Below are 26,441 nucleotides of genomic sequence, written 5' to 3'. Positions count from 1 at the left end.
ACCCGCCGAGGGATTTTCTCCAATTCATTCACAGTATCTCGCTCTCGAGAATAGTACAAACAAGTCCTCCCTCTGGTCACTTCCCGTTTGTGCTCCACACACCATCATGGAATCCTCCTCCATTGCACATCGTCCCTGGGAGGACGCGCCGCCTGTCACGACGGCGGCATCCACGACGACGCAGACACTCCCTTCCATATCGACGCTGTCAGCGTCTATGAATCCTATTCCGCCAGCCGAGAAGTCCCCCGGTGGCTCTTCCCTGAACACGCTCGAGCGGGACTCGGGCACGTGGTCTATGCCTCAGAGTACCAGTATGCCTCCATATCAGCCGGTTCCTGTTCCTTTGGACTGATGAGTGCAGGGTCCTCGACTTACTCCAACACGACAAACGGCAATGGAAATTTTACCTCATTTCCTTATCGCCAGTCCGGTCCAGGAGAACAATCCAACCCTTCGTCCTCAGGCGCTCAACCCTCTCCCGGCTTCACTACAACCCAGGCGCCGCCACCAACCACTCTGCCGTCTATCAGTCAGAATTTCGAAGTCGCATCGCATCGTAGCAGTGTGATCGAGACCGAGTCGCGGCGAAGTAGTATTGATAGTCGCATGAACCAAGGCATCAGTTCTCTGGCTATCAATCAATCATCACCCTACCATAGCACGAATGCGTCACAGACGTCCATTGTGTCCAACCTACAGCGGGAACGCGGCATCCCGTCCCCATCCGAGTTCAACCAATCCTACCGAGGTCCCCGTTATTCGGCGCAACCCCCAGGCTCATCGCTGTTGGGCCACGGCACGGGCCAGCACCGGCCTTTTGTTCCCGGCCGCATGGCGCCTGCCATTTCATCCAATCCACGCTCGGAAATATACAATGCTGAAGCTCCCACCGCGGGAATGGCCTACGCGTTTCCTGATCCCGATGTAGCACGCGCAAACAAAGCGCGTTCCGATAGTGGATCGGATTCACGTCTGCCTCGAGGCCAGCAAGGTAAATTCATGTTTCCTCTTCCTTTTTCACAGCTATTCATTATTGACTACTTCCAGAGTTGCCGCAAAATGTTCATCATCATTCCCTACAAAATAAACAAGAGTCCTCCAGTGGTTCGACCCCGTACAGCCGAACTCCTGAACTGCGCGTGACACATAAACTGGCCGAGCGGAAGCGACGTAGTGAGATGAAAGACTGCTTCGAGATGCTCCGCATGCGGCTACCACAAAGCCAGAATAGCAAGTCCAGCAAATGGGAAACTTTGACAAGAGGTGTGTAACTTGCGTGTAGAACGCACATTGGATTATGCACAAAACAACCTTCGCTAACGCTATCTAGCTATCGAATACATCGGTTCTTTGGAGAAACAGCTGAACGCTGCCCGTCGGGAACAAGCCGAACAACAGCGAGAGATTGAGGAACTGCGTGCCAAGCTTAATCAGCAGCAACAGCAACAGCAGCAAGCTAATGGACGGTCGCAGCCCATGTATGACGCACAGCCTAACGGCACGTCGCAATCGAATGTCTTCCCTGCGTATAGTTCGGGAAATAACATGGCATCGGAACCGTCCCGCACGCTTCCGCCGCTGATGAATGGGTCCGTCGCTCCGATGCAAGGGGTACAATACACTGACGATCGGCGGTAGCAAGGCAGTCCTTGCAGCCTGACCGATCTGAATGATGAATTTTATGAAGCATGGCAGCGTTCCAGCCTCGTGCATAAGGCTGTCAAATTTTCATACCCTTCCCCCTTTCCTTTTTTTTTTTTTTTTTTTCCCTCCACTTTCTGGCGTTGCGCGTTGCGGACCTTGCATGTACCAAAACCGTTTGATATCCCCTCGATATCTTGCCGATTTTGTCTGGGTCTGGCCTCGCAATTTGATATTTGACTTTGTTCGGTGGGCGTTTTGAGTCCAAGTTCCCCTTTTTTTTTTTTTTTTTTTTTCCTTTTTTTCATGGTCATGTGGATGTATTCTGGTTGGGATTCTGTGTTGGGTCGGAGGACAGAGTTGATATACCATGTATTCATACCCGCCGTGGAGTCTGTGCTGTTGGTACAATGGAGTTATTCTTAGACAATGGGCCATTTTGGCCCGTCTGGATCTGTTGCAGAGTTCTTCGCATGTTCGCATGAGGGTAGGCTGCTATTCTATTCTGCACGGACCCGGTCACCACTGGTGCAACAGATGGATTAACCATAGTACTGTAGTTAACCATAGTACTGTAGTAGCATGGTCTAAGCGCCCTGCCCTTTCAACTGGCCTGACAATATCTAGGAGAGAATACAAATCCTCATCGCTGGTTGGTTGCGCGGTTCGTGGGTCCATGAAGAGCGATTGATTAAGCGCCCTGGTTATTCTCTGTTGTGGATCTGGGCAGCTGGTACTCGTCTAGTGTCAAGATGCCATCACGTGATACTCAAGTCTGGTCACAAAATGTCACGATACATGAATCAGCTTCACGAGAAATGTGTGTGGGCCGAAAGAAAAATTTGCTCGGTTAAGGATTCGGATATTCACTTGTGTGGCTCATGTATATAAGATCAAGTTTCCTCACTACTCAGCACAAGAATAATACAACACATACAGACAGACAGAGAGCACCTGCGACCATTCCATTGGCTCTGTTGTATGACACTCCTAGTTTATACTAGTGCGGAACGCCCGTTTTTACAACATTCTCAGCGACCAAGTCCTAGCGCCCGGTGATTGGCTGTGAGCGAAAGCCAAGTCTTCCCTCTACCCTCAAGTGTCAACATCTCTCTTTCATCAAGCTCTCAAGAGAAAAGATACTTGTGAGATCTCCCTCTGCTCCCAGTCCGTTGGTGTCCACTTGTTGGCTTCGAAACCACTCGGGCTCGAGCTCTGGTCCTTTCCTGGTCGAAGCTTTCGTCAAGGTCATGGCGAATCCTCCCAATCAGGCGCTCCTCGGATCTTTTGCCCTGGAATCAGAGCTTTTGATGCTAATAATGCTGCAGTATAGGAGATCCACCATGATACTGAGTGAGTAGGAGCCGTTAATTAGAGGAATAGAAGGTTCTGGCCAAAAGGAGAATGATCTTATGGTTTCGTTTATGTACTCTGGTTAAACGTTCTTCATCTCTTTTCACTTACTGGGATTTCTTCACAGTGTGAATTTGTTATTCTGTGAACAAAGGTGTTTTTATTATTGTCCTCTCAATAGATTCTTTCACGGCGTTCTCATTCATTCAGCGCTACTTAATACATTCGCGGGCGAATCGTCATTGTTGGAAACTTAACGTGCCGTTTCTTTCGGATTCTCGATAATCAGCTTGTTTCGAGCGGGATTCTCAATCTTTCCGTCGACTTGTGTTGTCGATCTCGATGGCTGGCCATTGTTCTGCTTATCTCGGAGAATAAATCGTCATTCCGTCCCATATCTACGTTCAGATGGTGCTCGCGCCTCGGAAACCCTAACATCGTACAGAATGAACTGACGGATTGCATGAATCAGATACGTCCAAATTACTACCATGAAACTAACTGTCGACACCAATGTCTCGGGCTCGAGGCCACCAGAACATCCCAAGTTTCCATTCATGTCACCGATCGATGAGCCTGAAAGCCGCTTCGATTCGTCAGGGGAGAGCAGTGCAGAGAATTCCACTCGTCAGCCACCAATGTTGCGCGATCTTCTACGACAGATAAGGTCTACGGAGCCCAAAGTCGGCAACTATGAACAGAACGGAAACGCAGATAACGCGCAGTCTCGGCGATATACATCCAGAACAGAAACGATAAGGCAGGGAAAGAAACCAATTGGGATCATGAAGAAGCCTCAACGGCCCACGGGGCTCCAGTTAATGACGAATGTTGCTCACAAGGAGCCAAAGAAAGCCCGAGATGCGGCTCCATTTGTCGATTTGAATGATTTGAAGTCGCTTGCGCAGGCACGAGAACAGGAGCGGTCGTTGGAGAAATCGACACGCGCCCACTGGAAAAGACCTGACACAGCCGGCCGGACTATTCAGGCGCCGGCCGAGTCACAGCAACAAGATGGACAGGAAGACTTGGAAAGCCCACAGAAGCAGCCTGATTCTGCACCGTCTTCTGGAATCTCTCCCAATGATAGACCAATACCGATTGGTCTCGCTGTTCCATCCTTTTCGCGACATGACGAGACTGGGGATCTTGCACATACCCCGGTTACGCCATCTATTGTCATCACCCCGGCAGACGAGAAAGCACCATGGCAGTATGATGAATCAGAACCACCACAGCCGCGGCCTCCGTCCAGCGTATACTCCCAGCCGACTCCCCGTATAGGGTCAAGGGATTCGGATGTCCCTCCCGTTCCACCAATTCCTGCCCTTCATTCTCATGTGAAGAATAAAACTGCAGACAAAATACTGCCCCCCGACATTGGGTCCTCCACGACTAAAGGACGACCGATATCGACAGATACGTTGTTTGAAGAGGATGAGTCACCGCAAACGGCAGGTCGAGACCAATCGCCGTCAAACGAGGACGATGGGAGCCGACGGAGGAAATTAACCATCAATACGTCGTCCCTCCGACACCAGTCGCAGGGCTGGTGGACATATTTGTTATCTCCGCTCTTAAAACGGTCCAGTACGGTGACTAGTAAGAAGATACCAGTGGACAGCGACGCCCCGCCGGTTCCTCCTCTGTCGGCAAAGTCAACGGTATCCAAGGAATCCAGTGTGAACTGGTGGGATGAGAAGAGTGAGAAGGGTGAGAAAGAAATCTCTCATTTCTCGCCAGATACACCAGAATATGCGCGAACCCGTTCAACGGCCATGGTCTTGGAGCAAGAGAGTGATGAGAACCCGACTGCTGGCAGTAACGGGTACTATGGAGGATATGACAGCAATGATGGCATCAATTTCCCACCCACTCTAAACATATTTGAATGGAGAAATGAGGCCGTGCCCGACTTCGGTACTGTTCAAGGCCTTGCGGCTGAGTACTATCAAGCTTGCGCGCATGACCTTTACAACAACAAGCAGCCATACTTTGAGTGTATCAACCATGTTTGCTCGTTGACTCGACTACCTGACGGCTCTCTTATCGGCACGGACTCGCGTGACATTACTGGAGATAGCAACCAGAATGGCGGTACCGACGGCGAAAACCCTTTTCTTAGCAGCTCCGAGCGATCTGGTGAAACTGCGGATACAGATAACCGTTCCCTTGCTTTCACAGAACAATCTATGTCGGGCAGCCAAGCGAAGCGTCCACCGTCTGAACATTCTCGAACTTCACCCCCATATCCATCAGAGTCTCCGGCTGCATCACCTGTTCCCACAAGGACGGCGTCTCCCTTAGCAAGGAGCGTACGCACCTCGCCGGCCCCTGTGGCTCCTCAGGAAAAAGGTGGTCATGTTTCGTTTCCGCAACCGCAACCACAACCGCAACCCCCAACTGTAATACATCTTCCTCAAACCAAGGAAGTTCAAGTATCGCATCAACCCATTGTGATTTACCCATCTCGTGAGGCATCTGCAGCACAGTCAGCGACAGTTGACACAGCAATGCCCGGGCCACCTCGACCACCATCTCCGCCTGTGGCTTCCGGGCCACCACCACAGGGCAGGCCTTCCTCTGAATCGGATTCGGCTCCACAGGAGGAGCTGCCTTCGTACTCTGCATCCCAGAAGCATCGGCCCGTTCCTCGATTCAATGCAGTCCATCCCCCAGCATATGCACGTGAGCAGCATTTAGTCTCTCCAGGGCCAGTTTCTCCCGCGATGCACGAAGCTATGGTGAATAGAGGGGGTATTCCAATGTCAGAAATGCAGCAACCCACCCCTCCGCACGGTTTCAGATTTGAACTGCCTCCACGTCTAGCACCAGCGCCGATTACAGAAGCGGACCTGTCACATCCCACGGAGAGGCGAGAACAGATCGAGAATCGACGCCGTCGGTATGAAAGGGAGGAAGAAGTTAGCAGGAAGGTTGGAGGTCTGTGGCGGGGTCGCGGTTGCATCCCCAAGAACGGCTGCTTTGGACGTGGCGGGCGCGAAGGACGGATTCGACGCAGGTGGTATGCGACGATCGCGGTGGTGTGCCTAGCCATCATCATCACGGCTATTGTGTTACCAATCACATTGACACGGGAAGGCGATGGCACGCCCGTGCAATCGCAATGGCTGAACCTTACCGGATACCCACCGATGCCAACGGGGATCATGACCGTGGCAGGACCGATGGCCCAGGTGAAAATCAGCGGTTGCACAGCACCGTCCAGCATGTGGAGTTGTTCTCTGCCAAAAGAACAGCACGATTCTAACGCGCCATTTCCAGCGGATAAGCCAAAATTCAGACTTCAGATACGGTTCCGAAATGGTACATATCCAAGTAGCACGACTGTGGTGTCCGAATCCTCGGTGGTTGGCAGGCGCCAGCTGGCTGTTCGCGACGTGCTCTTTGAGCCGTCGCCGCCACCACCAAGTGAAGATGACCAAGCATTTCTTGGAAACACGACTGATGGCGTTGTGAACGAGCCATTCGAGGGGGAAATAACGCCTTTCTACATCACCATGCTATCTCCCATCGACGACTTGGCCATTGTATCGAACCTCACCAAACGAGAATCATCCGATGATAGCGACACCTCCGTAGTTCCGGACCTCGGGAAGTTAATCCCACCCCCGAGTGTGGCAGACGATGGCCGCGCGGCGGCTGCGACGCTCTACCCTCTCCCAATCTCCCAACCGGTGCGACTTTATGACCGTGGTCTGCCAACCGAACATTACGGATTTTACACGTACTTTGAAAAATCGATCTTTTTGAAGTCAAACGCATCATTGGATAACGGGAACAACGACACGCTTCCCGTGGATCAGGACGGCGGTTCGACCAGAAGCGAAGCCAACGCGCGATGTTCATGGCCACAGACACGATTCCTCATCCAAATCTGGACGCAGCCCGCCAATGTCTCAGGCAAGGTCATTCACCGTCCTGAAACACCCACAGCATCGAGCATGATCCCGCAAGCCACCACCACAACCACCGACACCAACCCTGTTGTATCCTCAGCCAATGACTTCACTCCACCTGGCTCATTTCCTTACCCTATTACCATAAAGATCGACCGTCACGGAGGCGCTGCGGCGAAGAAAATGGTGTACTGCTACGGTGTCGATGAGAAGGAAGAAATTATTCCCTGGCTGAGCAAATTGCAGCTCGAGGATCGTGCGTTCGCGGGGAGTGTGATTGATCCGGCGCCGGGAATTTTTGATGGCGCGGATGAGGATGATGCTGATCTTCCGGTTGACGGAGGTAACGGAGGGTGTCGATGTGAATGGCGCAACTGGATCCTACAGTCGTGAGCCCCTCTGTACGAGTCATTCGTTTGTGCATTGTTCTTTATTAAGTGCATATAGACAGCGACTCCTGACAAACCACTAATGCGTTAGATGTCTCTTTGGAAATGAAGCTGTACTCCGTAGACAGTTGTTTTACTTAGGCCTAACCCTAATATGGCCTAGTTTCCGATTGGATTGAACGTCGTCCTGTCCGTCTCATGATCTCATCTACTTCAAATCAAAGGTAGCTGATTTCAGTTAAATTCAGAACGAATGAATATAAGTAGAACTCTCGGTGGAAAACCATGAAACTTTCATGACGGTTGACGTTGGTTTTACTACGAACGCATGCCAGGACCTGATTAGTCCCTCATGTACCTAGAGTTATCATGACGACGAATCGATGCTGAGCCATTGAATATGCAAACTACTATTTACCGTGCTCTTTTTACAAACGAACAGTTATCTGGAAGGAAAAAAAAAAAAAGGTACTTTCTTTTCCGGAAATTCTGACTTCTATTATTGCTGGTTCCTCATATATCCAGATAAAGTTCACCATATTATCTATCACCATATCCCAACACCATAGCTAATATTTTCGATGAACGATCAACAATCGACAGCAATCGACAAAGACATCAAGAAAATAATAGTTCAATGAAACACACAAGAAACTTAAGTTACCCGAGAAGCATCCCTGCCGCCACCACAATGCTCATCACCGTCACGAAGAACATTCCCTCCGCAGCGACTCTCGGTGCCGAGCCAATCGGGGGAACGAGAGTACTGGTCGCCGTGGGTTTGGGAGGTTCTCGCCCACCTCCACCACCGCCACCAGCACCACCATCGGAGCCATCACCCGGGTTATCACCCGAGCCACCGCCGGAGCCATTGCCAGGATCATTGCCTGGGTTGTTGCCCTGTTTATTGCCAGGGTTATTCCCAGGGCTATTGCCATGGTTGTTGCCAGAGTCGTTGCTGGAGCCACTGCCATGGTCATTGCCTGGGTTGTTGCCATGGTTATTGCCAGGGTCGTTACCGGAGCCACTACCATGGTCATTTCCTGGGTTATTGCCCTGTTTATTGCCAGGGTTATTCCCAGGGCTATTGCCATGGTTGTTGCCGGGGTTATTGCCAGGGTTACTGCCGGGTTCGCTGCCAGAGCTGTCGCCGGAGCCACTGCCAGGGTCATTGCCTGGGATATTGCCACGGTTAATGCCTGTAGGAATCATTGTGGGAATTCCACCCGTGGGTACTGGCGTGGTTTGATTAACGGTCGGGACAGAGCTCATGTTACTTGGTGGAACTGGAGGCACAATCGTTGGGAAAAAGGGCGGACGTTGGTTGCTGCTGGCCGGTGGAATGGGTGTCGCCGTGATTGTTGGGTTCTCGGAAGAGGGGGGCATCGTCGAATCTGTCGGATACTCCGACGGTAGCGATGCAGGCGGCGTAAATGCGGCTGATGATTCCTGTGCCTCGACGGCTGGGAGGAAGCCGGCGGCGACAGCGAATGCTAGTGCCGCGGAGGTTGGAAGGCGCATTTCTGTGTATTTTTCGACAATGGAGATGAAGTTGAAGAGGAACCCAGAAGATGCAGATGGACAACTTGATTTTATCTATGGAGGATGTTAAATTCAATCTCGCACTTCACGGCAAGGGAAGGTTTTGGACGGACTAATCTCTGGAAGACAGAGGATTGAGAGCGTGTTGGTGAGGAGAGCTCCTCTGGAAAATGGATCGCATTTATAGCTTTGACCGAGCCATTACTCCTGTCTTTCCTGTCCTTCACGTTCCTGGAGTCGCGGTCTATCAAGCCAGTCTGGTCTTAATCCTCAACTCAACGTTGGCGTCGTATTTCCGAAACCAAGCTTGATCTCATTCTATTTTTGCTTAACCAGTCTTTTTGGTGTTCTCGTTCCGAAGTTCGCAGTTCTATTCCAAACTCAGACCTGCTGAAGTTGGTATGAGTCTAGACACAGCTAGCATCATTCCTATTCGAACTTTTTGAGGGTCCTGCGGGTAGCGGTTGCATTAAGTCAGAGTGTTTTAGTCTACTGCCGTAGCTGTACGTCCTGGCGGACCCGCATGCGGACGCACTTCCTCCCCTATTTGTCTTCCAAGCGTAAAAACGCAATCATTCAAATCCTCAAATTGGCATATTCCAATGTTTTGCTTGGCCCTTCTTCCTTTCCCTGGCCACACTCTTCCATTCCAGTCGACCTGCCACGTCACGTGATATTCAATGCCCTTGCTCCCCGGACGGATTCGGCAGTTGGCGTTCTTCCAAGTACCTGTTTCCGTCGTGCAGTACCTGACTAATCCAATGGATCGGGACATCTGCTATCGGGACCAGCAAAGGTTTTATTTCAACGGCAGGGATAGAAGGTTAGGGCGATCTCTTGTCGCTTGAGTACCCCTAAGACGGACGAAGGGCCTTGCAGGTTCAACTGATCAGTTTCAATTGCAGCATCATACGTCCACGAATTTGATATAGTAGTTCGCATGTATAAATGTTGGTCTCCCTCCAGTCTATGAACGTCAGTTACATTGATGCACCTTCATTCTTCCTCATTTTTTGGTCTGTCTTTGTCTGGGGTTCTAGACAAAGTACTACTACATGAGGAGTTTACAGTAGGGTCTGAGCGAGTCATGCGATCAAATTAGATACAAACGGTATTCCTACCGCGGAACCGAACTGATCCAGGGCCATAGCAACATCTTGGCCAGTGAGTGGTTCCTTTCGTCGGTCCCTGTGAGGTTCCATTCCCTGCTCGACCGTTGTCCAGAGCACGATGTATTTGCAAATACACTATCAGCCGTTATTTCCAAGTATTGACGTAGGACTCGTAATTTATAGTCTACGGATTGAACGTGACATACGGTTATTGCAACTGAGTAACACATACATATCCACGTGTGTTGACCAGCGGCCCGTTTTTGACAGAACACTATGATCAACAAAAAGCGTTGTAACAGTGCTGAATTGGAGACTTGATCGGGAATCCGTTGGATCTGAAGATGTCACATGAAAAATGTTTGAATGTCAATTTCAAGTACGGTACCGTATGTTTCAAGTAATTGTTTGTCTACCGCCGAAATGGGTAAGAATATTACAGTAATATTCTCATGATTTTTGTCATCTTACTGGTCGCGGCCGCCGCGACCGACGAACTTTCATCCACTCACCCAGCGTGCAGCTATATCAACTCCGTCTCCACCGGGATGCATCAGTTCCACCCGAGCTAGAACATCGCAATATTGACCATGCATCAGAGGCCGGGGCCACCGAGCCCAAATCTTCTTTCGCCAACCCCACGTGATGAAGACGTCGCGTCCCTGAGATCATTGTCGGAGCAGGAATCCGATTCCGAAGACGACGAAGTCCTACGGGCAGCTCGATCAACGCTGGAGATCGCTCGTCATGACCGAACTGTGTTGGAAGAAGAAGAAGAGACGGAGAAGCTCCTCGTGCGAAAACAAAGTCCCGCGGCTAAATTGCGACGAATATTCAGTCCATCTCTCGGCCCCGTCCGGATCGGCAAGAAAGAGCGACGGCGAAGGCGCGGAGAGGCAGAGGCATTTGGCTATCCAAGAGGGAGCAATGGACCATATCGGGAGGGAGATCTCATGTTTGAAATGGAAGAAGGAGTCGGAGATGAGGATTCCGACGTGAGCAGCTTATCGTCCGCCGTGGCAGACAGTAAGGAGTTCGATGACTGGCAATATAGACGGTCATTGGACCGACATAGATGGATTCGGCTATCATTGGTCTTTTCGGCGATCATAATCCTCTTCCTCTTACTGCTGCTAGGAGCATACAAGGCATCAAACACGGGCGGGATACATCGCGGTGGGGAAAAGGTTCTGCTCTCGAACGGGACTGCTCTCTTTGCTCCCACGACGATATTGATCTCATTAGACGGATTCCGGGCCGATTATTTGGACCGACATCTCACTCCGACACTAAACTCGTTAGTCGCACAGGGAGTTTCGCCTCCGTACATGACGCCGAGTTTTCCTAGCATTACATTTCCGAATCATTACACGCTGGTAACTGGCTTGTATCCTGAGAGTCACGGCGTAGTCGCCAATGATTTCTGGGATCCCGATTTGAACGAGGAGTTCAAGATTCGGCCCGAGGTGGTAACAGATGCGAAGTGGTACCAGGCGGAACCGTTATGGAACACGGCTGAGAAGCAAGGTGTGCGCTCGGCGATACACATGTGGCCCGGATCCGAAGCACACATTGGAAACATGGATCCGACGTTCTGGTCCACCTTCAATGGCTCAGAGCCGCTGCCCAAAAAAGTCAGCAAAGTGCTCGGGTATCTTGATCTCCCTGGAGAGGAAAGTGAACCGGATGTGGAGAAGCTGCGGCCTCAATTCATCGCTCTCTATGTGCCAGATGTGGACAGAGCCGGCCACAAGTTTGGGCCAAACAGCACAGAAATCCGGAAAGTCATCTCGGACGCGGATAAGATGGTTGCCGATATCTTGGAGGGCCTCGAATCGAGAAATCTCACAAATATTGTGAACATTGTCGTCGTCTCGGATCACGGTATGGCGACCACTTCCACTAAAAGAACTATTCAGCTGGAGGAGATGGTCGACTTGGACCTAATTGAGCACATTGACGGATGGCCGCTCCGCGGATTGCGTCCAAAGCGACCAGAGGATTTGAGAATAATCAAACAGCAGCTAGCCGAGAGAGCTAAAAATTTTTCTCACGGTGTCGAAGTCTACTCACGAGAAGCCATGCCGGCTCGATATCACTTTTCTAACAATGACCGCATTGCGCCAGTCTGGGTAATTCCAAAGGCGGGATGGGCGGTGGTTGAGCGGCCGGATTTTGACGTGAAGGAGGCTCTTGAAAAGAACATCGTCTATCGCCCCCGCGGCATTCATGGATATGACAACGAGCATCCCCTGATGAGAGCCATTTTCATTGCACGAGGGCCTGCGTTTCCTCATGCGCCCAACAGCAGACTGGAAGCTTTCCGTATGACTCCCTAACATGAGAATCAAGGCTGCTACTAACATTACAACAGAGAATATTGAGGTGTACAATATCATATGCGACACCTTGGGTGTCACGCCGCTTCCAAATAATGGAACTCTCCGACTACCTTTGAAGCCAATTGGACTACACGATAATGAAAGTTCATCTAAGATCGAGCATCCTGACGTTGCTCCGAGTACAACTATGTCTCCCAGTCGTCCTGTTCCAGAACGGCCTTCACCAAAAGGAGAGGCTGACGGTAAGCAAGCGAATAGCTCACAGTCATTGTGGGAGAAATTCAAGCACACCCTAGAGTCACTCAAGAAATGGGCTGGTCAGCTGTTGAAATCAAAACAAGGCAGCCGCCCTTCGTGAGAATACATTATTTCCGGGTGCAGTGCTATCCTCACACACTCTGCTTTCTTTGATCTCCGGACATTGTTGCGTGACGATTTTCAGGATACCCCTCCTCAGCTGATTGTGACTTCTCTTTGTATTGACAATGTACTCAATACAACTCCAACAATGAACACTTTTCTGGTTTCATTGGCTCATTGTCCCTTTGTGGCTCCGTGTGTGAGCCGCTTAGATCCTCCTGCAAATCATACCGAAAAACTTGATGTCAACGGCGTCTGTGATGACAATGGCTTTGTGACATAGGTACCTTGCTCTTCTGACTCGGGCAGCACATGGAGCGGATTCTCTCTCAGCTTTGTCAGAAGTGACGGAAAAGCCCACCAATTGAGGTCGTGGGCAATGGCAGCTCATTTTTATATAAAGGTAGTGACTCGCAACCGACTCCCTCACCATCCTCCGACAAGCATCAACACACGGTTCGCTAGTTGACTCAAGCACACTCCGCTCGAAAAGTCATGTCTCGAACAGATCCGTTGCCGAGCACGAGCACAACGTCCGAAAATCCTGCATCTTCGGGCACAACAGCTCGAGTGGCAGGAATGCCTTTTCTGACCTATTTTTCCCCTCATCTTTCTATCGTCTTGCAGGTACTCGCTAAGTATCTCCAGGTCGATATTTCTTACATTTTGTCGGCTCTGTTCGTTTTCATGACTATCAGTACAACCTTTCGCCTGAACATCTTCGATACCGTCAGTTCGTTTTTCGTTTCTACCATCGAACTACGGATGGACGATGAGGTGTTCAATCAGGTCATGTATTGGATTTCGAAGCAGGAGTTCTCTCATAAAGCTAGTCGGACCGTTGCCATTACTCAGTTTCGGAACCTTCAGTGGTTCTCCGAAGCTGCGAGTATTGAAGAGGAGGATGAAGTCGATCCAAATGAAGACTTCGATACCGCATGGAGGAAGCGCCGTAGTCGGAGCAAGGTAAAGCCCATCCTGCTGACGCCAGCGGAAGGTGAGACCTGGTTTCGGTACAAGGGGCATCTGATCCGATTCCGCCGATTCCGCGTTGGAAGGGATGCTGCCTTGCCATGGGAACGACTGACCCTCATGTGCTTTGGGCGAAGCAATGCCATCCTGAAACAGCTCATTGAAGAAGCACAACAGCTGTACAGCTCACGAGATGGGAACAAAACAGTTATCTATCGGGCTGTGCAGGTCGGTCCTGAATGGGACTGGCGTCGATGCGCACTTCTTAATCGGCGGAAACTCGAGTCGGTTATCATCCATAAAGGTATCAAGTCGGATTTGCTTCAGAAGCTCCAGTGGTTCCTTAGCCCGAAAACGATTTTTGACTATCGCCAGCGAGGTCAACCTCATCGCATTGGGTGCATGCTCCATGGGCCGCCAGGTACGGGAAAAACAAGCTTGTGCTTTGCCCTTGCCGGAGAACTGCTATTGCCCATTTACCTCCTGAGTCTAACCTCCAAGTCCATGACTGATGAGGGTCTTGCAACCCTGTTCTACAAGCTCCCTAAAGAATGCATCGTACTGTTAGAGGATGTCGATGCTGCGGGGATTACCACAAAGCGGGTTAGCATGACACGGCCTCGTCACACTGACTTCTCTTCTAGTCAATCGGTTGATCGCACTCCGAATGATAAGGTAGGAGGAAGTATCTCACTTTCTGGCCTCTTGAATGTTATCGACGGAGTTGCGGCTCCCGAAGGTCGGATTCTCATCATGACGTCCAACCATGCTGAGAACTTGGACCCTGCACTCACGCGGCCGGGCCGCGTTGATTTCCATATCAAACTTGATTACGCCGATCGCGAAATGATCAAGGAATTTTTCATGGCGATGTACAAGCCTCTGGATTCGCAAAGCGTCGATCTCAGCCATCTCGAAAATTTAGCGGAGCGTTTTGCGGACACTATTCCGAATAAGGAGGTGACGCCAGCTGAACTGCAGACATACCTGCTTTATTACAGGGACTCCCCTGAACAGGCTCTCCAAAATGCCTTTTCGTGGCCACATCTCTCCTCCGAGGACGATGAGGTCTCACGTTAGAGGTGTGGCCCATGAAGACATTGAGCAAACTGTTGCAGCAGTTGTGACAACCAACACAAATATTCAAAACCAGTAAGCACTTCAACAGTGCTTTACTGAGGATTTCGATGAAATTCCATGTTCAACACGTGGAATGAATTGTTGCTAACTTTCGGTTTTGTCAAGGCCTTGCCAAACTGGCTTGTTTCTAGCCTAGGTTTCAATTCATTCTTTCTCGTCCTTTTCTCTGCAATTTCTCTTCCGTGACCGCATTGGAAAAACTAACAGTAAGTTCGTGACGTAAAACAAAGCTCAACTACTTGTCCTCCAAGTGTTACGACCATTCACTAAGCTTTGGCCATAATCTTCTGTTAGGTTGACTTAACCTATCATTTACGAAGTAGTCAATCACGTAGATATTTGCAATACTTTGGCATGTTGAGGACGCCAGATTGTCAATCGATGAACTCCAGCTGATTGATGAATGGTTTCTCCAAACAAGTCCATAATTCAACAAACGATATTATTGGCAGATGTAGATGATTTGCAACCCCAATTGACCAAAGGGATTTGCACAAAGATTCAAGATTCGGAATGTCATCATGCCGCTCTCGTCTCCTAGGGCTAGGGTAGGGTTAAATTTTCCCATGAAATCCACGCTGAAATGCTCCGTTGCCATAAGCTATCATATATCGTAAGCTCATCAATGCTTTAGCACATAAGTCGATCGTGTAGAAAATTCGTAACCAGACCCAACCGGAACGCCATTCTGCCCAAAAAACCCACTATCAATTCATCAATACCCACTCCTCATAAGGAACGCCTCGCAACTCCTGGACCCCACGGTCACTAGTCTCATATATATCTGGGATGAAATCGCAGACACTTGCATATTGCTGCAGCAAATACCGCCAGTAGCATGCTTCGGCAGCTGGAGTGAGATAGCGATCTCGGAAAGTCGCCACACTGTTCTCAGCAATACGTTCGGCAGCATCAGGGTGGTCAAGGAGGTATTCCACCTTCTCTTCGAGATCCGAAAAGTCTCGTTCAACTTCGACGTAATTTTGACCGGGACCCGAGGCAATCAACGCGGCGTGGTGTGCTTCGCGCCAGATGAGCCGATGGGAAATGACAACCGACCGACAGTTGAAGAGATATTTGCCCCGACCGGAGAAGCTGCGTCCTTCGGTGTGGGCCAGGAACATATATCGACAATGATCTTCTATTGATAGCAGATTCACGCGCAGATCTTCGTCGCTTTCCCAGTCTAGCACTCGTATAGACGCCCAATGCTTTCCGCGTGTTTGTTTTAACAGCTTTCCTCGCAGTTCTGGCGCTTCTGAAAGGCTCCCACGCCAAACGAGTTGCTTCTTCTGTGGGAATCCGACTTCACTCTCGACGCGAGCAATCCGCCGTCGTACATCGCGGTACGCGCCAACACGCACGTCCGGCCAGGCCCAGTAGCCGAAGTCAGGCATCAACCAGATTGACTCATCGTCATCGCGTTTTGTGTATGAAAATATTGGCTTAGATTGGTTCACATAATCCCCCGAAACGAAGTCTTGTGCGGAAAACACAAATTCAACCGATGGGATGCTGTCTCGGTCTGGACTAGCAATTAGAGCCCGGTGCAGGGAATGAAGGGTTGATTTAGCCCGAGACTTTGTTGAAGAAGTCAGATCACCCCATTCGACAACGTATACCTATGAGTCAGGTATCAGCACGTTTCCTACTAAAAGAAGAATCATGGGTACAACCTCTCCGTGATCAACAACAACTCGAACCATACCATCACTCAACCTCTTTGGGGGAGCCATCTCGTGATACGTAATCGGACGGTTGGCCTTCTTTCTCGCTTCGACTGATTTATCAACCTCAACGAACAGCTTCGGAAATGCGGCTTGACATTGATCAAAAGATAACCCATAGTTATCTGCATCGCGATCCGGAGTAAACCTCCATGTCCCATTGTTTTGGCCATCCTTGTTCGATGAAAGTGTCACGGGACATTGCTGAAAAGGCTTCTTGGAAAATGGCCCGCTCGTTATTCCGAGAAGAGAATAATCATTCCGGAAGAAACTTGCAACGATGGAAACGGCGAGTATGATACTGATTCCACTGACCAGGAAGTATCGCCCTCGAAGGATGGGCAGCAATCTCGGTCGAATATCTGGTAGAAGTGATGGAGATTGCGTTGGTGACTTGAAACGTGCCATTTTGCTGCTATGCTGCGCTCATCAATAAGTATGGAGTACTCCGTAGAGCTAGAAGTTTCTTCGCAGGTTCAGACTGAATATACTCCGTATGAAAACCGCTGTCCTATCATCCAGCGCCGGGTAATGGCGCTTCGTACTTTGCTGTTATCACCAGCTCTGCTGATGTACTGATGATGTACTCCGGACTACGTCTTCAAGTTCTTGTGAGTACTAACCGGTAGCTGCTGGTCATGGGTAAATGGATGGCGTCAACTGTTGATTAACACAACAGTTGCCAGGGCAACATGGACGAGGAAACAACCTCGTGCGGTACTGCGTTTATCCGGCACTCTAAAATGTTGATTAACCTAATTTGGAAAAGCCACCAACTTGACTTGACGTTACTTCAAATATTTTCGAGTTACATCAGCTCCCAAGGGTTCTGGGTTGGCCGACTGGAGTCTCTTTCACCCACCCGTTCGTTAGGGCTCCTACCTTTTGCCAATCTACCTCGATCTAACTTCAGAACTACGGTATGGTTCTTCCGCAGCTTGATACGACTGTTTTAGTAAGAACAACAGGTATTACTCAATTACCATACATACAAGGGGACTTGCAAATCCACTCTCATTCTGGTACCTATGGATCTGGATGGCAGCCAATGCACAAAACCGCGCAGGAAACGGTTGCACCAGCGGATACGACTCAGTCCTCGAAGACAAATTTAGGATGTCCACAGGGCACTTCCCAAATACACCAATGCGAGAGAACACGCTGTCTGGCCACCTAGTGAACACGAATCCGGGTGAATTCCCTAATAATAAGCAACTTCTGCCGACGTCCAGCTCATCACCCCCGCCTGATCAGTCATAACAGTCGATGTATGTACCTAGGATATAGAATTATGAAGGACGGAGAAGTCAACTAGGCTCATCAACAAAGACCTGAGACCCAAATAAAAGACAGTCATCCAGCGTACTTTTTTCCCGTAGAAATGCATTTTCCAAGTAAACACTGAACCGCTTGCAAAGAACAAAAATTGGAAAGTCGTTTGATCCCGTGTGCGGCTTTTTGAATTCTCCCCAGCACGTCATCGATACACGAGGGTCGTGACCCACCAAACGGCTTCTACGCGTCGTCGCACAGAAAGCTCGTCGGCTTCTCCTGACAGTTTCCCCTTACTTCGTGGCACCTAGAGCCATCCGCGCCAAGATTAGCAGCGCCTACCGCTTGGGTTCAAGTGCGATATTGGGGATTCCAAACTGGCTTCGCAGGCTACGAGACCATATTGTGGACGCCGTGAAGAGAGTAGGAATTGATATTCTTCATATGGATGGCCGGAACAAAGTTACTCTCAAAGGTCGATACAGAATCTAGATCGTCCATTTGACAGTGGTTTGTGTAAGCAGACGAGAATTCCCCAAGACAGCCAAAAATCTCATGATAACAAATCTATCTAGCAGGGGCGCCTTCTCCATTAACCCTGGGTGTTACCATAACAGGACGACTGTAAACATGCTTCCTAATGCTACCTCACATAACTTGATCGAATTAGCAAGCGTAACGACCGAACTCTCCGTCTTCGATTCAAAATCAGACCCTGAATCGAACTGATCAAAATCCGATTCAGAAGAAGAGTCGCATCCTTCGTCTTCAACACTAACTGTCACTATTTTGGTAGAACAAGATGATGTTGGGCTCGGTGTCTTCAGTTCCACAGTCCTTGTCACCGATGTTGTCTCTGTCACCGTTCTGTATTTCACAACAGTAGTCGTTGTTCGGGTCGGCGGACAATTCTTCCTCACGTTCAACTGCGCATCCGGCGATGTGGTAGGCGATTCTAGCGATCGGCGACGAAGCGCACAGTTCCCGTGAGTACTTGTCACAGTCACCGTAGGACAGCTGAACTCGAGAAAGTCTTCTTCGTCCGGCGCTATGGTTGTAGTGACTGATTCGGTCCATGTTTCAGTCCACGTTCTTGTTGCGGTCTTGGTATAAGTTGTCACAGCCGGACAATTTAGACCCGAATCTGAACCTGAATCCAAATCCAAATCCGAATCCGAATCCAGATCTGAGCCCGAATCTAAACCAGAACCCGAATCCGCGTCCGGATCGATGATAAGACACTTGCCATCATTTGTACATAGGCTTCCAGGCGGGCAACATTTGCCATTGTCGCAACAATTCCACCCACGCTGACAGCACGACCTGGCATTTGGGCAGCAGTAGTCTCCCGGATAACAACAGAATTCTAGGTCTGGGACATGCAATGCTTTAGTTTGCTGATTGGAAAAATTCAGGATCCAAGGGTTGTTCTTACGATAGCAAAGATGACCATCACCTTCACACTCAATAAGTTGTCGAAGTTGCAGGTTCTTTCCAGGCGTAGAGCCTCCAGATTCAGCAGGGTCGATGGCAGTGACATTCCTATAAACTCCATGGTATATAGCAGGCACTAGAAGCCGTGCAGTGCTTAAACCAAAGAACAGAACGAAGAAGCACGCCAAGCGATAATTCATGGTGAGAATATTCTCGCTTTTGCGACTTCAGATGTCACGAAAATCTTGAGAAAACTGTCATTGAAACCCCTAGAGGAATGCTGCGTGGGCTCCTTTTGAAAGCTTGTTCAATGATCATGACTAGGCTCATATGCAGCAACTGGTAGAAAGTGGCTTGGACATGCACGCCTGCCAGTCGAACCAGCGAGCAACCAGTCGGCGTCCATGCAGCAGGAAAATAGCAGGGCGAAATCGACGCATGGTCTCTCCAATGAAACGAAAACTGAGATTTCTGCCACACAGAACTAGGCTGAAGTCCCTGGGTTATGATTCTAAAGTCATTTAGCGCCTAGTAGTTAGGTTTTGGGACCTGTAGGGTGTTTGTGTCCTCTGTGCTATGCTTTATGTGTAGTGCGAGCACCGTGTAAATAGTGATTTTGCACTATGTAATACGGAGTAGACACCCTTGAACCAGGCTATCTAACAGCTAATTACTAGGCTACTTGGAAATTTCCGAGAGTGACCATAAAGTACCGGTGAAGCAACTTACTGTGGATAACTCAAGCATTGCTATGTTCAAGGGCACGGTGACATAATTGATAAGTTATAGCACCCTTTGCAGTAGTGTAGAAAGTAGGCAAAAAGTTTCCAAGATAACCCAGAGTTCCTATATCTTCCCAATATAACCCTTTCTTCCATTATTGCAGGGTGATAGAATAACAGGTAACAATCCTCCACCGCCCTGACAACGGTGACCATGAACTCCATACACCGTACAGTACAGTCTTCGTACCAGTTATAGCAAAGTGACTGTGTTAATTGCTCCGCCAACTGGCTTCAAGTATGGCTATAGAAGCAATCTCTGCTTCAGCTACTGTTCCGCCTAATGGGGCCTGCCATATCACTCTTGAAGGGGTTGAACTAGGCTTAGCGGAGAGCTCACTCCTCTTGAACTCCTTAATTGCCTGAACCAAGGAAGCTTCCAATCCCTCCCAAGGCTAACTTTTCGAGTCTGACAATATTCCCTCGCCAACGCCCATCCTCTAAAATGAACTCCGGGGGAGCCTTGAATTGCTTTGGCGATTGTGATGAGCAGCACGTGAATGCATATATGCGCGATTTGACTGAAGGTTTGTGACTAACAGGCCAGAGATCCTGTACGATTACGGCTCAAATGTGAAGACAGGAGGCGTAACAAGTTCCGATTCTAACATGACATCGTGGGCCCCTTGCTAGAATGCGGTCAATTTGGATGAGAAACCTGCCTACTACGACAGAGTGTTAGGTTCTATATTGACCATAGAGCTTTTCCTGACTTTTTCTCATATACCTAATCCAGCTGATCCAACATAATCGAGTTTCTCGAATCCAGAATAACTTCTGGACTCAGTTTCTGCAAGTCGAATTGTTCTGCATGCAAAGTGGCCAGCTCAAGTTTGCGATGAAGCATATATGTGGGATAACTTTCCCCCGTTCGCAACTTGACGATTAGTCCAGTATGCGATCAACAATGGGCTTTTACTTACTGTCTCTAAGAACTTTTATTTTTCTGAAATTCTGTTCCAATCAAAGAGGGAAACAGGTGTTTTTGTCGAGAGTTCCGAAACATACATTACTGCCTCTGGCAACATTCATTCCCAACGCTAAGGAGATGATTGCTTCTGCGGGTACATTCGAATCTCCGCAGCTTCTAATAGTGACCATCTGCAAAAGTTTGGCATTGAGTGCCTTGAGGATTTTTCCGGTGTCGGCGGAATATTCATGGAGAATCATTGTGCTCTTCAGCACTTCTCACCGGGCCAATGCTGACACTGCTTCAGCCAAGAGTAAACAACGCTGCACTAGCGGCAGAAGGGTCTTAATTTTGATCTGCAAAATGCCACTGGCGTGCTTTCCATTCTTGCGCCTGGCATGTACGGATAAGAGAAGCTGCCGACGTCATACAGGTCCCGACTATCTGAGCACTCGTTGAAGGTTCTTGCAACATATCCAGAGGACTGGCGGAAGATTGAACTGCTGCCTTGGCGGCGGACAATTATTATAACCTCAGCAAACAGACAGAAGGTCTTTTGCGATTGACATATAATTATGCGACCCTCAATATAAGTACTCATCGCCCAACAATACAAAGGAACCGTAAGACTTCAGTGCGAATGTGACCACTCTTCCACTCTTCGATTCCAACTGGTTAAGCGATCCGACCGATGCCGAAATGAAAGTCGACGCCTTCAAAAGACACCTTGGACTTTGGAGGACTTATGTCGACCCGAATGTGGCCAATCCAGAAGAAGCTTCTCTGAGTCCAATTACTCACTGATGCAGAGATTCTCCATATCATCAAACAGATAACAGCTTCTGTCTATCATGCTTCGGCGCATGTAAAATGGCATAGAAGGGAACAAACTGCTATCGTTGATGGTAGAGATTATGTTTTTGGCGTTCGGAATTTTCACTGTCGACGTTGATGGATGTTTTCCCATTCCTTTCATCAGGACATCCCCAATCCAATTGTCTACGCGTTGGCTGAAAAGATTTCTGTCGATATGATTGCGGGCCAGTAGTATTCCGTATTATTTATTTATGAATGCAACATGCTTTTTCAGAACAGAGGCAATTGATCCGAGGTGTTCTCCCTACTTCCCAGAACCAATTGGAGGGTTGAGACGCCGAAGTATCTCTTGGGCCCCTGCTAAGTAGGAGAGGAATTTCCAACATGCAAGCTACTAAGGTAGTGGTCCTGCTACTTGTGCATTTTGTGGCGTGATCCGGAAAATTGGCAGGGAAAATGTTCCCTACATTCGAAGACAGTTCCTAACGAATTACTGTACTGGTACGGTACTGTCTGTCATGACCTTGGTGTGAGAGAAAAAGTCGGTCTAATCAGATGATCAGATAATGCATTCCTCAGTCGCATTTTCCACGGTTATTGGGTCTTCGCTTCTTGGCTTATCCACCACCGCAGAAATGCGTGGTCAAGCCAAGGGGCATGATTCGCACGACGAATTAATCATGTTCACACTCGGTTTGCGGCTAGAGCAATACCGCCATTATCCGAACCCCATTAGCGGCTGGGGCCCCTCCATGGCTCAAGTTCCTCATCCTTTTTGTCCGATACCGGTGAAATCGGCTCCTGTGGACCGACCTTGACACACCCACCTTTGTTAATTGATCAACATTACGGGAGATCCCTTTGTCCACACCTCCTACGACACTCAGCTCGCGTCACTCGGTACCTATCTTCAATCGGAATACCATCCAGAACAATTGCAAGATGACAATTGAAAGAAGTCCATTTCACGTGCTCGTTGCCGGAGGTTCCTACGCTGGTCTAGCGGCCGTTTTGAACTTGTTGGATCTTTGCAATGGGCATCCATGCCGATTCTCTGCCAACACCAAGACATCGGAATCATACCCCCGGATACCAGTTCGAATTACTCTCGTTGATGAGAGAGATGGGTTCTGTAATGATCCCGATGAGGTTTCCGACACTCAAACTAATCTGCCATAGATCATTTGATTGGAGCCCCGCTAGCTCTGGCATCGATGGAATATGCAGAAAAGGCCTGGATCAAGTTTACCGATATTCCTGCTTTGCAAACGCCAGCAATTAAGCTGATCCAGGGAAGCGTTGTCGCAATTGATCCCGAAAACAAGAGAGCAAAAATTAGGGAGCATGGCACAAGAAGAACAATACGCAAGCAGTATGACTACTTCATTGCTGCTTCTGGCCTCCGCAGGCAATGGCCGACGGTGCCCCGTTCGCTGAAGAGGGACGATTACGTCGCGGAAATCAAGAAGCACCTTCAGCAACTAGATAGGGCGACCCATGGGGTAACTGTGATTGGTGGAGGTAAATTCTTATAGTCAGTTCTTGAATTGCGATGCTAATGTTCAAACATAGGCGCGGTTGGGATAGAGATGGCATCTGAGTTGAAGTTGGTGCAACCGCATCAGAGCGTCACATTGATCCATTCACGTTCGAGACTACTTTCCTCTGAAGCTCTCCCAGACGAGACCAAGGATCGGGCGTTGTCATTAATTCATGATGCTGGTGTGAAGACCATCATGAACACCCGAGTCACGAAGATCGAGGAACCAGAATCCGAATCAGACGCAACAGTATTGACGCTTTCCGATGGCAATGCGCTCAAAACCGGATTCGTTATCAACGCCATTTCCAAGTACACACCAAGTGCAACCTATTTACCTGACAAGGCTCTGGATGAGGCCGGCTACGTAAAGATTCATCCAAATCTCCAATTGGACAGCGATATCCCGAACGCAGAATATCACTACGCGGCTGGTGACATTGCCTCATGGCCAGGAATCAAACGATGCGGCGCTGCGATGCATCATGGCCATTACGCAGCCGTTAATATCCACCAAACAATGCTTCAGTCAGCATTGGGAACAACCCCTGAGTTTCTTCAGCTCAATCGTGATGTCCCGCCGATGATGGGCCTCGCTGTCGGCTCACAGGCGGTATCTTACACGCCGTCTGGAGGAACCGCTTGGGGTGAGGATGTTTCAAAACTCTATTTTGGTGATGATCTGGGATTTGAGAGTAAGTATTCCTGCTCCTCATAGCTACCTCTTGTTTTCCGCTAACATGCATGCCTTCAGTATGCTGGAACTACATGAAGTTGTCAAAGCCAGCGGAAAACCCCAGTGAGCCAGTGACTTGAAAAAACCGGGAAACGAAAGGTGACGCTGTTGGCAAGATATCGTGCCGTTGTGTTCTTGTTTCAATTTCCTCGAGCATGTTTGTTTGAATTAGAGTAGACCTTCGATAATACGAGACAAATTCATACCATACGTAAATATCTCGTACTGTACAGTGTTACGGTTATTGGTGATTGTGCGTTGGTTCACCTCCGGAACTCGCCTATCTGATGAAAGGTGGGGGCCTTAGGGCTGCTCTTGGCCCCACATCAGCATGCAGCTAGCCTAAAATAGTAGGTCAGCTTGTTAGGCTAGTACTCTGTGGGCTTAGGGTTTGATCTGATAACTCTGATACGTCACTAACGCAAACTAACTAACCTAGACAAATCTAATCAGACGGGACCGTTTTTATCTGATCAATGGGTCTAGCAAGGTTTTCTTGTCGGCGCCGTGGGAACCGAGAACTGGAGAATGAAAAAGATGGGTCTGGTCAAGAACCTCGGGGATCAACATAAATCGGAGGTAGTTCTCTGTATTCAGACTCCATTTCACACTCCACGATTGTCAGTTTTCTTTAATCAGGTATTCTGCAACAGACGTTGAAGCCAGCCAGCCTCTCAAGATGGCTGCTTCAAAAACTGCTAAAAGCGAAACGCTTCCACTGGTGCGATTGCCGGAGCCTTGGAAGACTACCTATGAATTGAAGGTCGTTTCGCGTGAGAATTCTCACAGAATACTAAAGCTTTCTCATGCCCCGAGACAAGACGATGGAATACCTCCTCCGGAGCCGCTTCACCACGATTCGCTCCTCTTTACGGAGTTTGTTCACCCGAACAAGGATCGAATTCCTCCCGAGGGGAATAACTCTGCATGGGCACGAGCGCAACGGGCCCTAGTCAGTCACTGGGCTTGGGAGGGGAGCACTCCTCCCACCGTCGGGCAGATCTGGAACGTCGTTCACGCCCTGGTATCGTTACCCCCGCATCCAGAAATCTTCCGAGTGACATTGTCGGGACCGGGACAAGAACTCCTCGCACAAGAATTACAGGGAGTCGGACTTGCCATCAGACATCCAGAGCCATCTGCGCCCCCTGGGCAACCAACACCGGAGTCTAAGGACCACGTCAATCAACTTGTTGTGTCACAGGGTGCATTTTGGCAGGGTGCTGGCGCCCCTTTCGGCACGCGCCCTCCGTGGGTGGCTGATCCGCAGCTCCATGACCAGTATCGACGTCCATTGAGCGAATTCCCGCTCCAGCCCCAGCAGTACACTCTGACCACGAAATTCCCTGATGTCCGCGTCCATTCCTATCACCCCGTTCGACCGGCGAAGCCGAAGCCAGGATCTCGCATCTACAGCCGATACATCCCACATTTGGACGAGTTCTTCTCGATGGTTGCGCTGGATTATCAGAATGAGGAGCATCTTCAGCTTTTCCACAAATGGCAGAATGATCCTCGTGTGTCCAAGGGATGGAACGAGACAGGAACCTTGGAGCAACATCGCGAATACTTGCGCCGCGCCCACGAAGATCCTCACCAATTGACGGTGTTGGCAAAATTCAACGATACTTACTTTGCTTACTACGAGTTTTACTGGGCCAAGGTAGGCTAGTTCATCGATCTCTAACGGACTACACTCACAGTCATTGCAGGAGGATCATCTTGGAGCCCACTTCAATGCTGGCGACTGGGATCGGGGGCGTCATTCCTTGGTCGGTGACGTGCGTTTCCGGGGCCCGCATCGAGCTATGGCCTGGTGGTGCAGCCAAATGCATTATCTGTTCTTGGATGACCCACGCACCATGTGCTTGGTGGGAGAGCCTAAGGCCACCAATACGACCGTGCTCGCCTACGACTTTGCGCATGGCTTCACTGTTGAGAAGCTTGTGGACCTTCCCCACAAGCGTTCGGCATTGGTAAAGTGTACTCGGGAAAAGTTCTTCCAGATCTCGCCATTCTGGTATACAGGAGAGGATCCAGTGCCAAGGAATCCGGATCGGGCGTTGAAATTGTGAGATGGGATTTCTGCAATTACCCACCGCGAAAACGAATAGTGAGGACACATTGAGATCTGTAGCAGCTTTTATTCTGCGTGCATGTATGTATCTATCTCTTCGATGATTGATATTATACATCTGGCCTTGACTGAAGAAGCATTAGGAGTAACTCTTGAAGAAAAAGTAGACTACCGTATCGAGCCAATCTTTTCGCTCAACAAGATCACTACCGAAGTGTCTCTACGTAATATACGGTCATATTATCAATCATACACAGCATCACGTCTAAACATGATCTGGGTTCTATAACGAGAGTACTAAGTCCATCACTGAGGTCATATTGAACTCGGACTCGTTGGTTTATCTAATCTGATCATCTAATCTGATGGCGGG

The 26,441-nt window shown here is 49.4% G+C and overlaps 8 protein-coding genes across 8 annotated transcripts; 6 read left to right on the top strand and 2 right to left on the bottom strand.

Moving 5' to 3' along the window:
• Positions 1–106: 106 nt before the first annotated feature.
• On the top strand, positions 107–1,663 carry VTN49DRAFT_311 (uncharacterized protein; the record flags this gene model as incomplete). The annotated part of the gene is made up of 5 exons (XM_069410910.1): positions 107–314; positions 365–994; positions 1,051–1,266; positions 1,334–1,592; positions 1,642–1,663. 5 exons carry the CDS (start codon positions 107–109, stop codon positions 1,661–1,663), a joined length of 1,335 nt encoding a protein of 444 aa, XP_069271485.1.
• Positions 1,664–3,488: 1,825 nt separating this feature from the next.
• On the top strand, positions 3,489–7,310 carry VTN49DRAFT_310 (uncharacterized protein; the record flags this gene model as incomplete). The annotated part of the gene is made up of 1 exon (XM_069410899.1): positions 3,489–7,310. The coding sequence occupies one exon, from the start codon at positions 3,489–3,491 to the stop codon at positions 7,308–7,310; it is 3,822 nt and encodes a 1,273-aa protein (XP_069271484.1).
• Positions 7,311–7,966: 656 nt separating this feature from the next.
• VTN49DRAFT_309 (uncharacterized protein) lies at positions 7,967–8,827 on the bottom strand (the record flags this gene model as incomplete). The annotated part of the gene is made up of 1 exon (XM_069410887.1): positions 7,967–8,827. The coding sequence occupies one exon, from the start codon at positions 8,825–8,827 to the stop codon at positions 7,967–7,969; it is 861 nt and encodes a 286-aa protein (XP_069271483.1).
• Positions 8,828–10,550: 1,723 nt separating this feature from the next.
• On the top strand, positions 10,551–12,660 carry VTN49DRAFT_308 (uncharacterized protein; the record flags this gene model as incomplete). Its single annotated transcript, XM_069410876.1, has 2 exons — positions 10,551–12,285; positions 12,335–12,660. The coding sequence occupies 2 exons, from the start codon at positions 10,551–10,553 to the stop codon at positions 12,658–12,660; spliced, it is 2,061 nt and encodes a 686-aa protein (XP_069271482.1).
• Positions 12,661–13,349: 689 nt separating this feature from the next.
• VTN49DRAFT_307 (uncharacterized protein) lies at positions 13,350–14,714 on the top strand (the record flags this gene model as incomplete). The annotated part of the gene is made up of 1 exon (XM_069410865.1): positions 13,350–14,714. One exon carries the CDS (start codon positions 13,350–13,352, stop codon positions 14,712–14,714), a length of 1,365 nt encoding a protein of 454 aa, XP_069271481.1.
• Positions 14,715–15,481: 767 nt separating this feature from the next.
• VTN49DRAFT_306 (uncharacterized protein) lies at positions 15,482–16,909 on the bottom strand (the record flags this gene model as incomplete). The annotated part of the gene is made up of 2 exons (XM_069410854.1): positions 15,482–16,396; positions 16,451–16,909. The coding sequence occupies 2 exons, from the start codon at positions 16,907–16,909 to the stop codon at positions 15,482–15,484; spliced, it is 1,374 nt and encodes a 457-aa protein (XP_069271480.1).
• A 5,748-nt stretch (positions 16,910–22,657) lies between these two features.
• Positions 22,658–24,071, top strand: VTN49DRAFT_305 (uncharacterized protein; the record flags this gene model as incomplete). Its single annotated transcript, XM_069410843.1, has 4 exons — positions 22,658–22,847; positions 22,895–23,236; positions 23,288–23,950; positions 24,010–24,071. The coding sequence occupies 4 exons, from the start codon at positions 22,658–22,660 to the stop codon at positions 24,069–24,071; spliced, it is 1,257 nt and encodes a 418-aa protein (XP_069271479.1).
• A 599-nt stretch (positions 24,072–24,670) lies between these two features.
• VTN49DRAFT_304 (uncharacterized protein) lies at positions 24,671–26,066 on the top strand (the record flags this gene model as incomplete). The annotated part of the gene is made up of 2 exons (XM_069410832.1): positions 24,671–25,654; positions 25,704–26,066. The coding sequence occupies 2 exons, from the start codon at positions 24,671–24,673 to the stop codon at positions 26,064–26,066; spliced, it is 1,347 nt and encodes a 448-aa protein (XP_069271478.1).
• Positions 26,067–26,441: the final 375 nt, after the last annotated feature.

This window comes from Thermomyces lanuginosus, assembly GCF_041956635.1.
Source record: "Thermomyces lanuginosus strain ATCC 200065 unplaced genomic scaffold VTN49scaffold_15, whole genome shotgun sequence".
NCBI lineage: Eukaryota > Fungi > Ascomycota > Eurotiomycetes > Eurotiales > Trichocomaceae > Thermomyces > Thermomyces lanuginosus.
The sequence above is the reverse complement of the archived record's forward strand: the minus strand, read 5'-3'. Positions and strand labels throughout refer to the sequence as shown.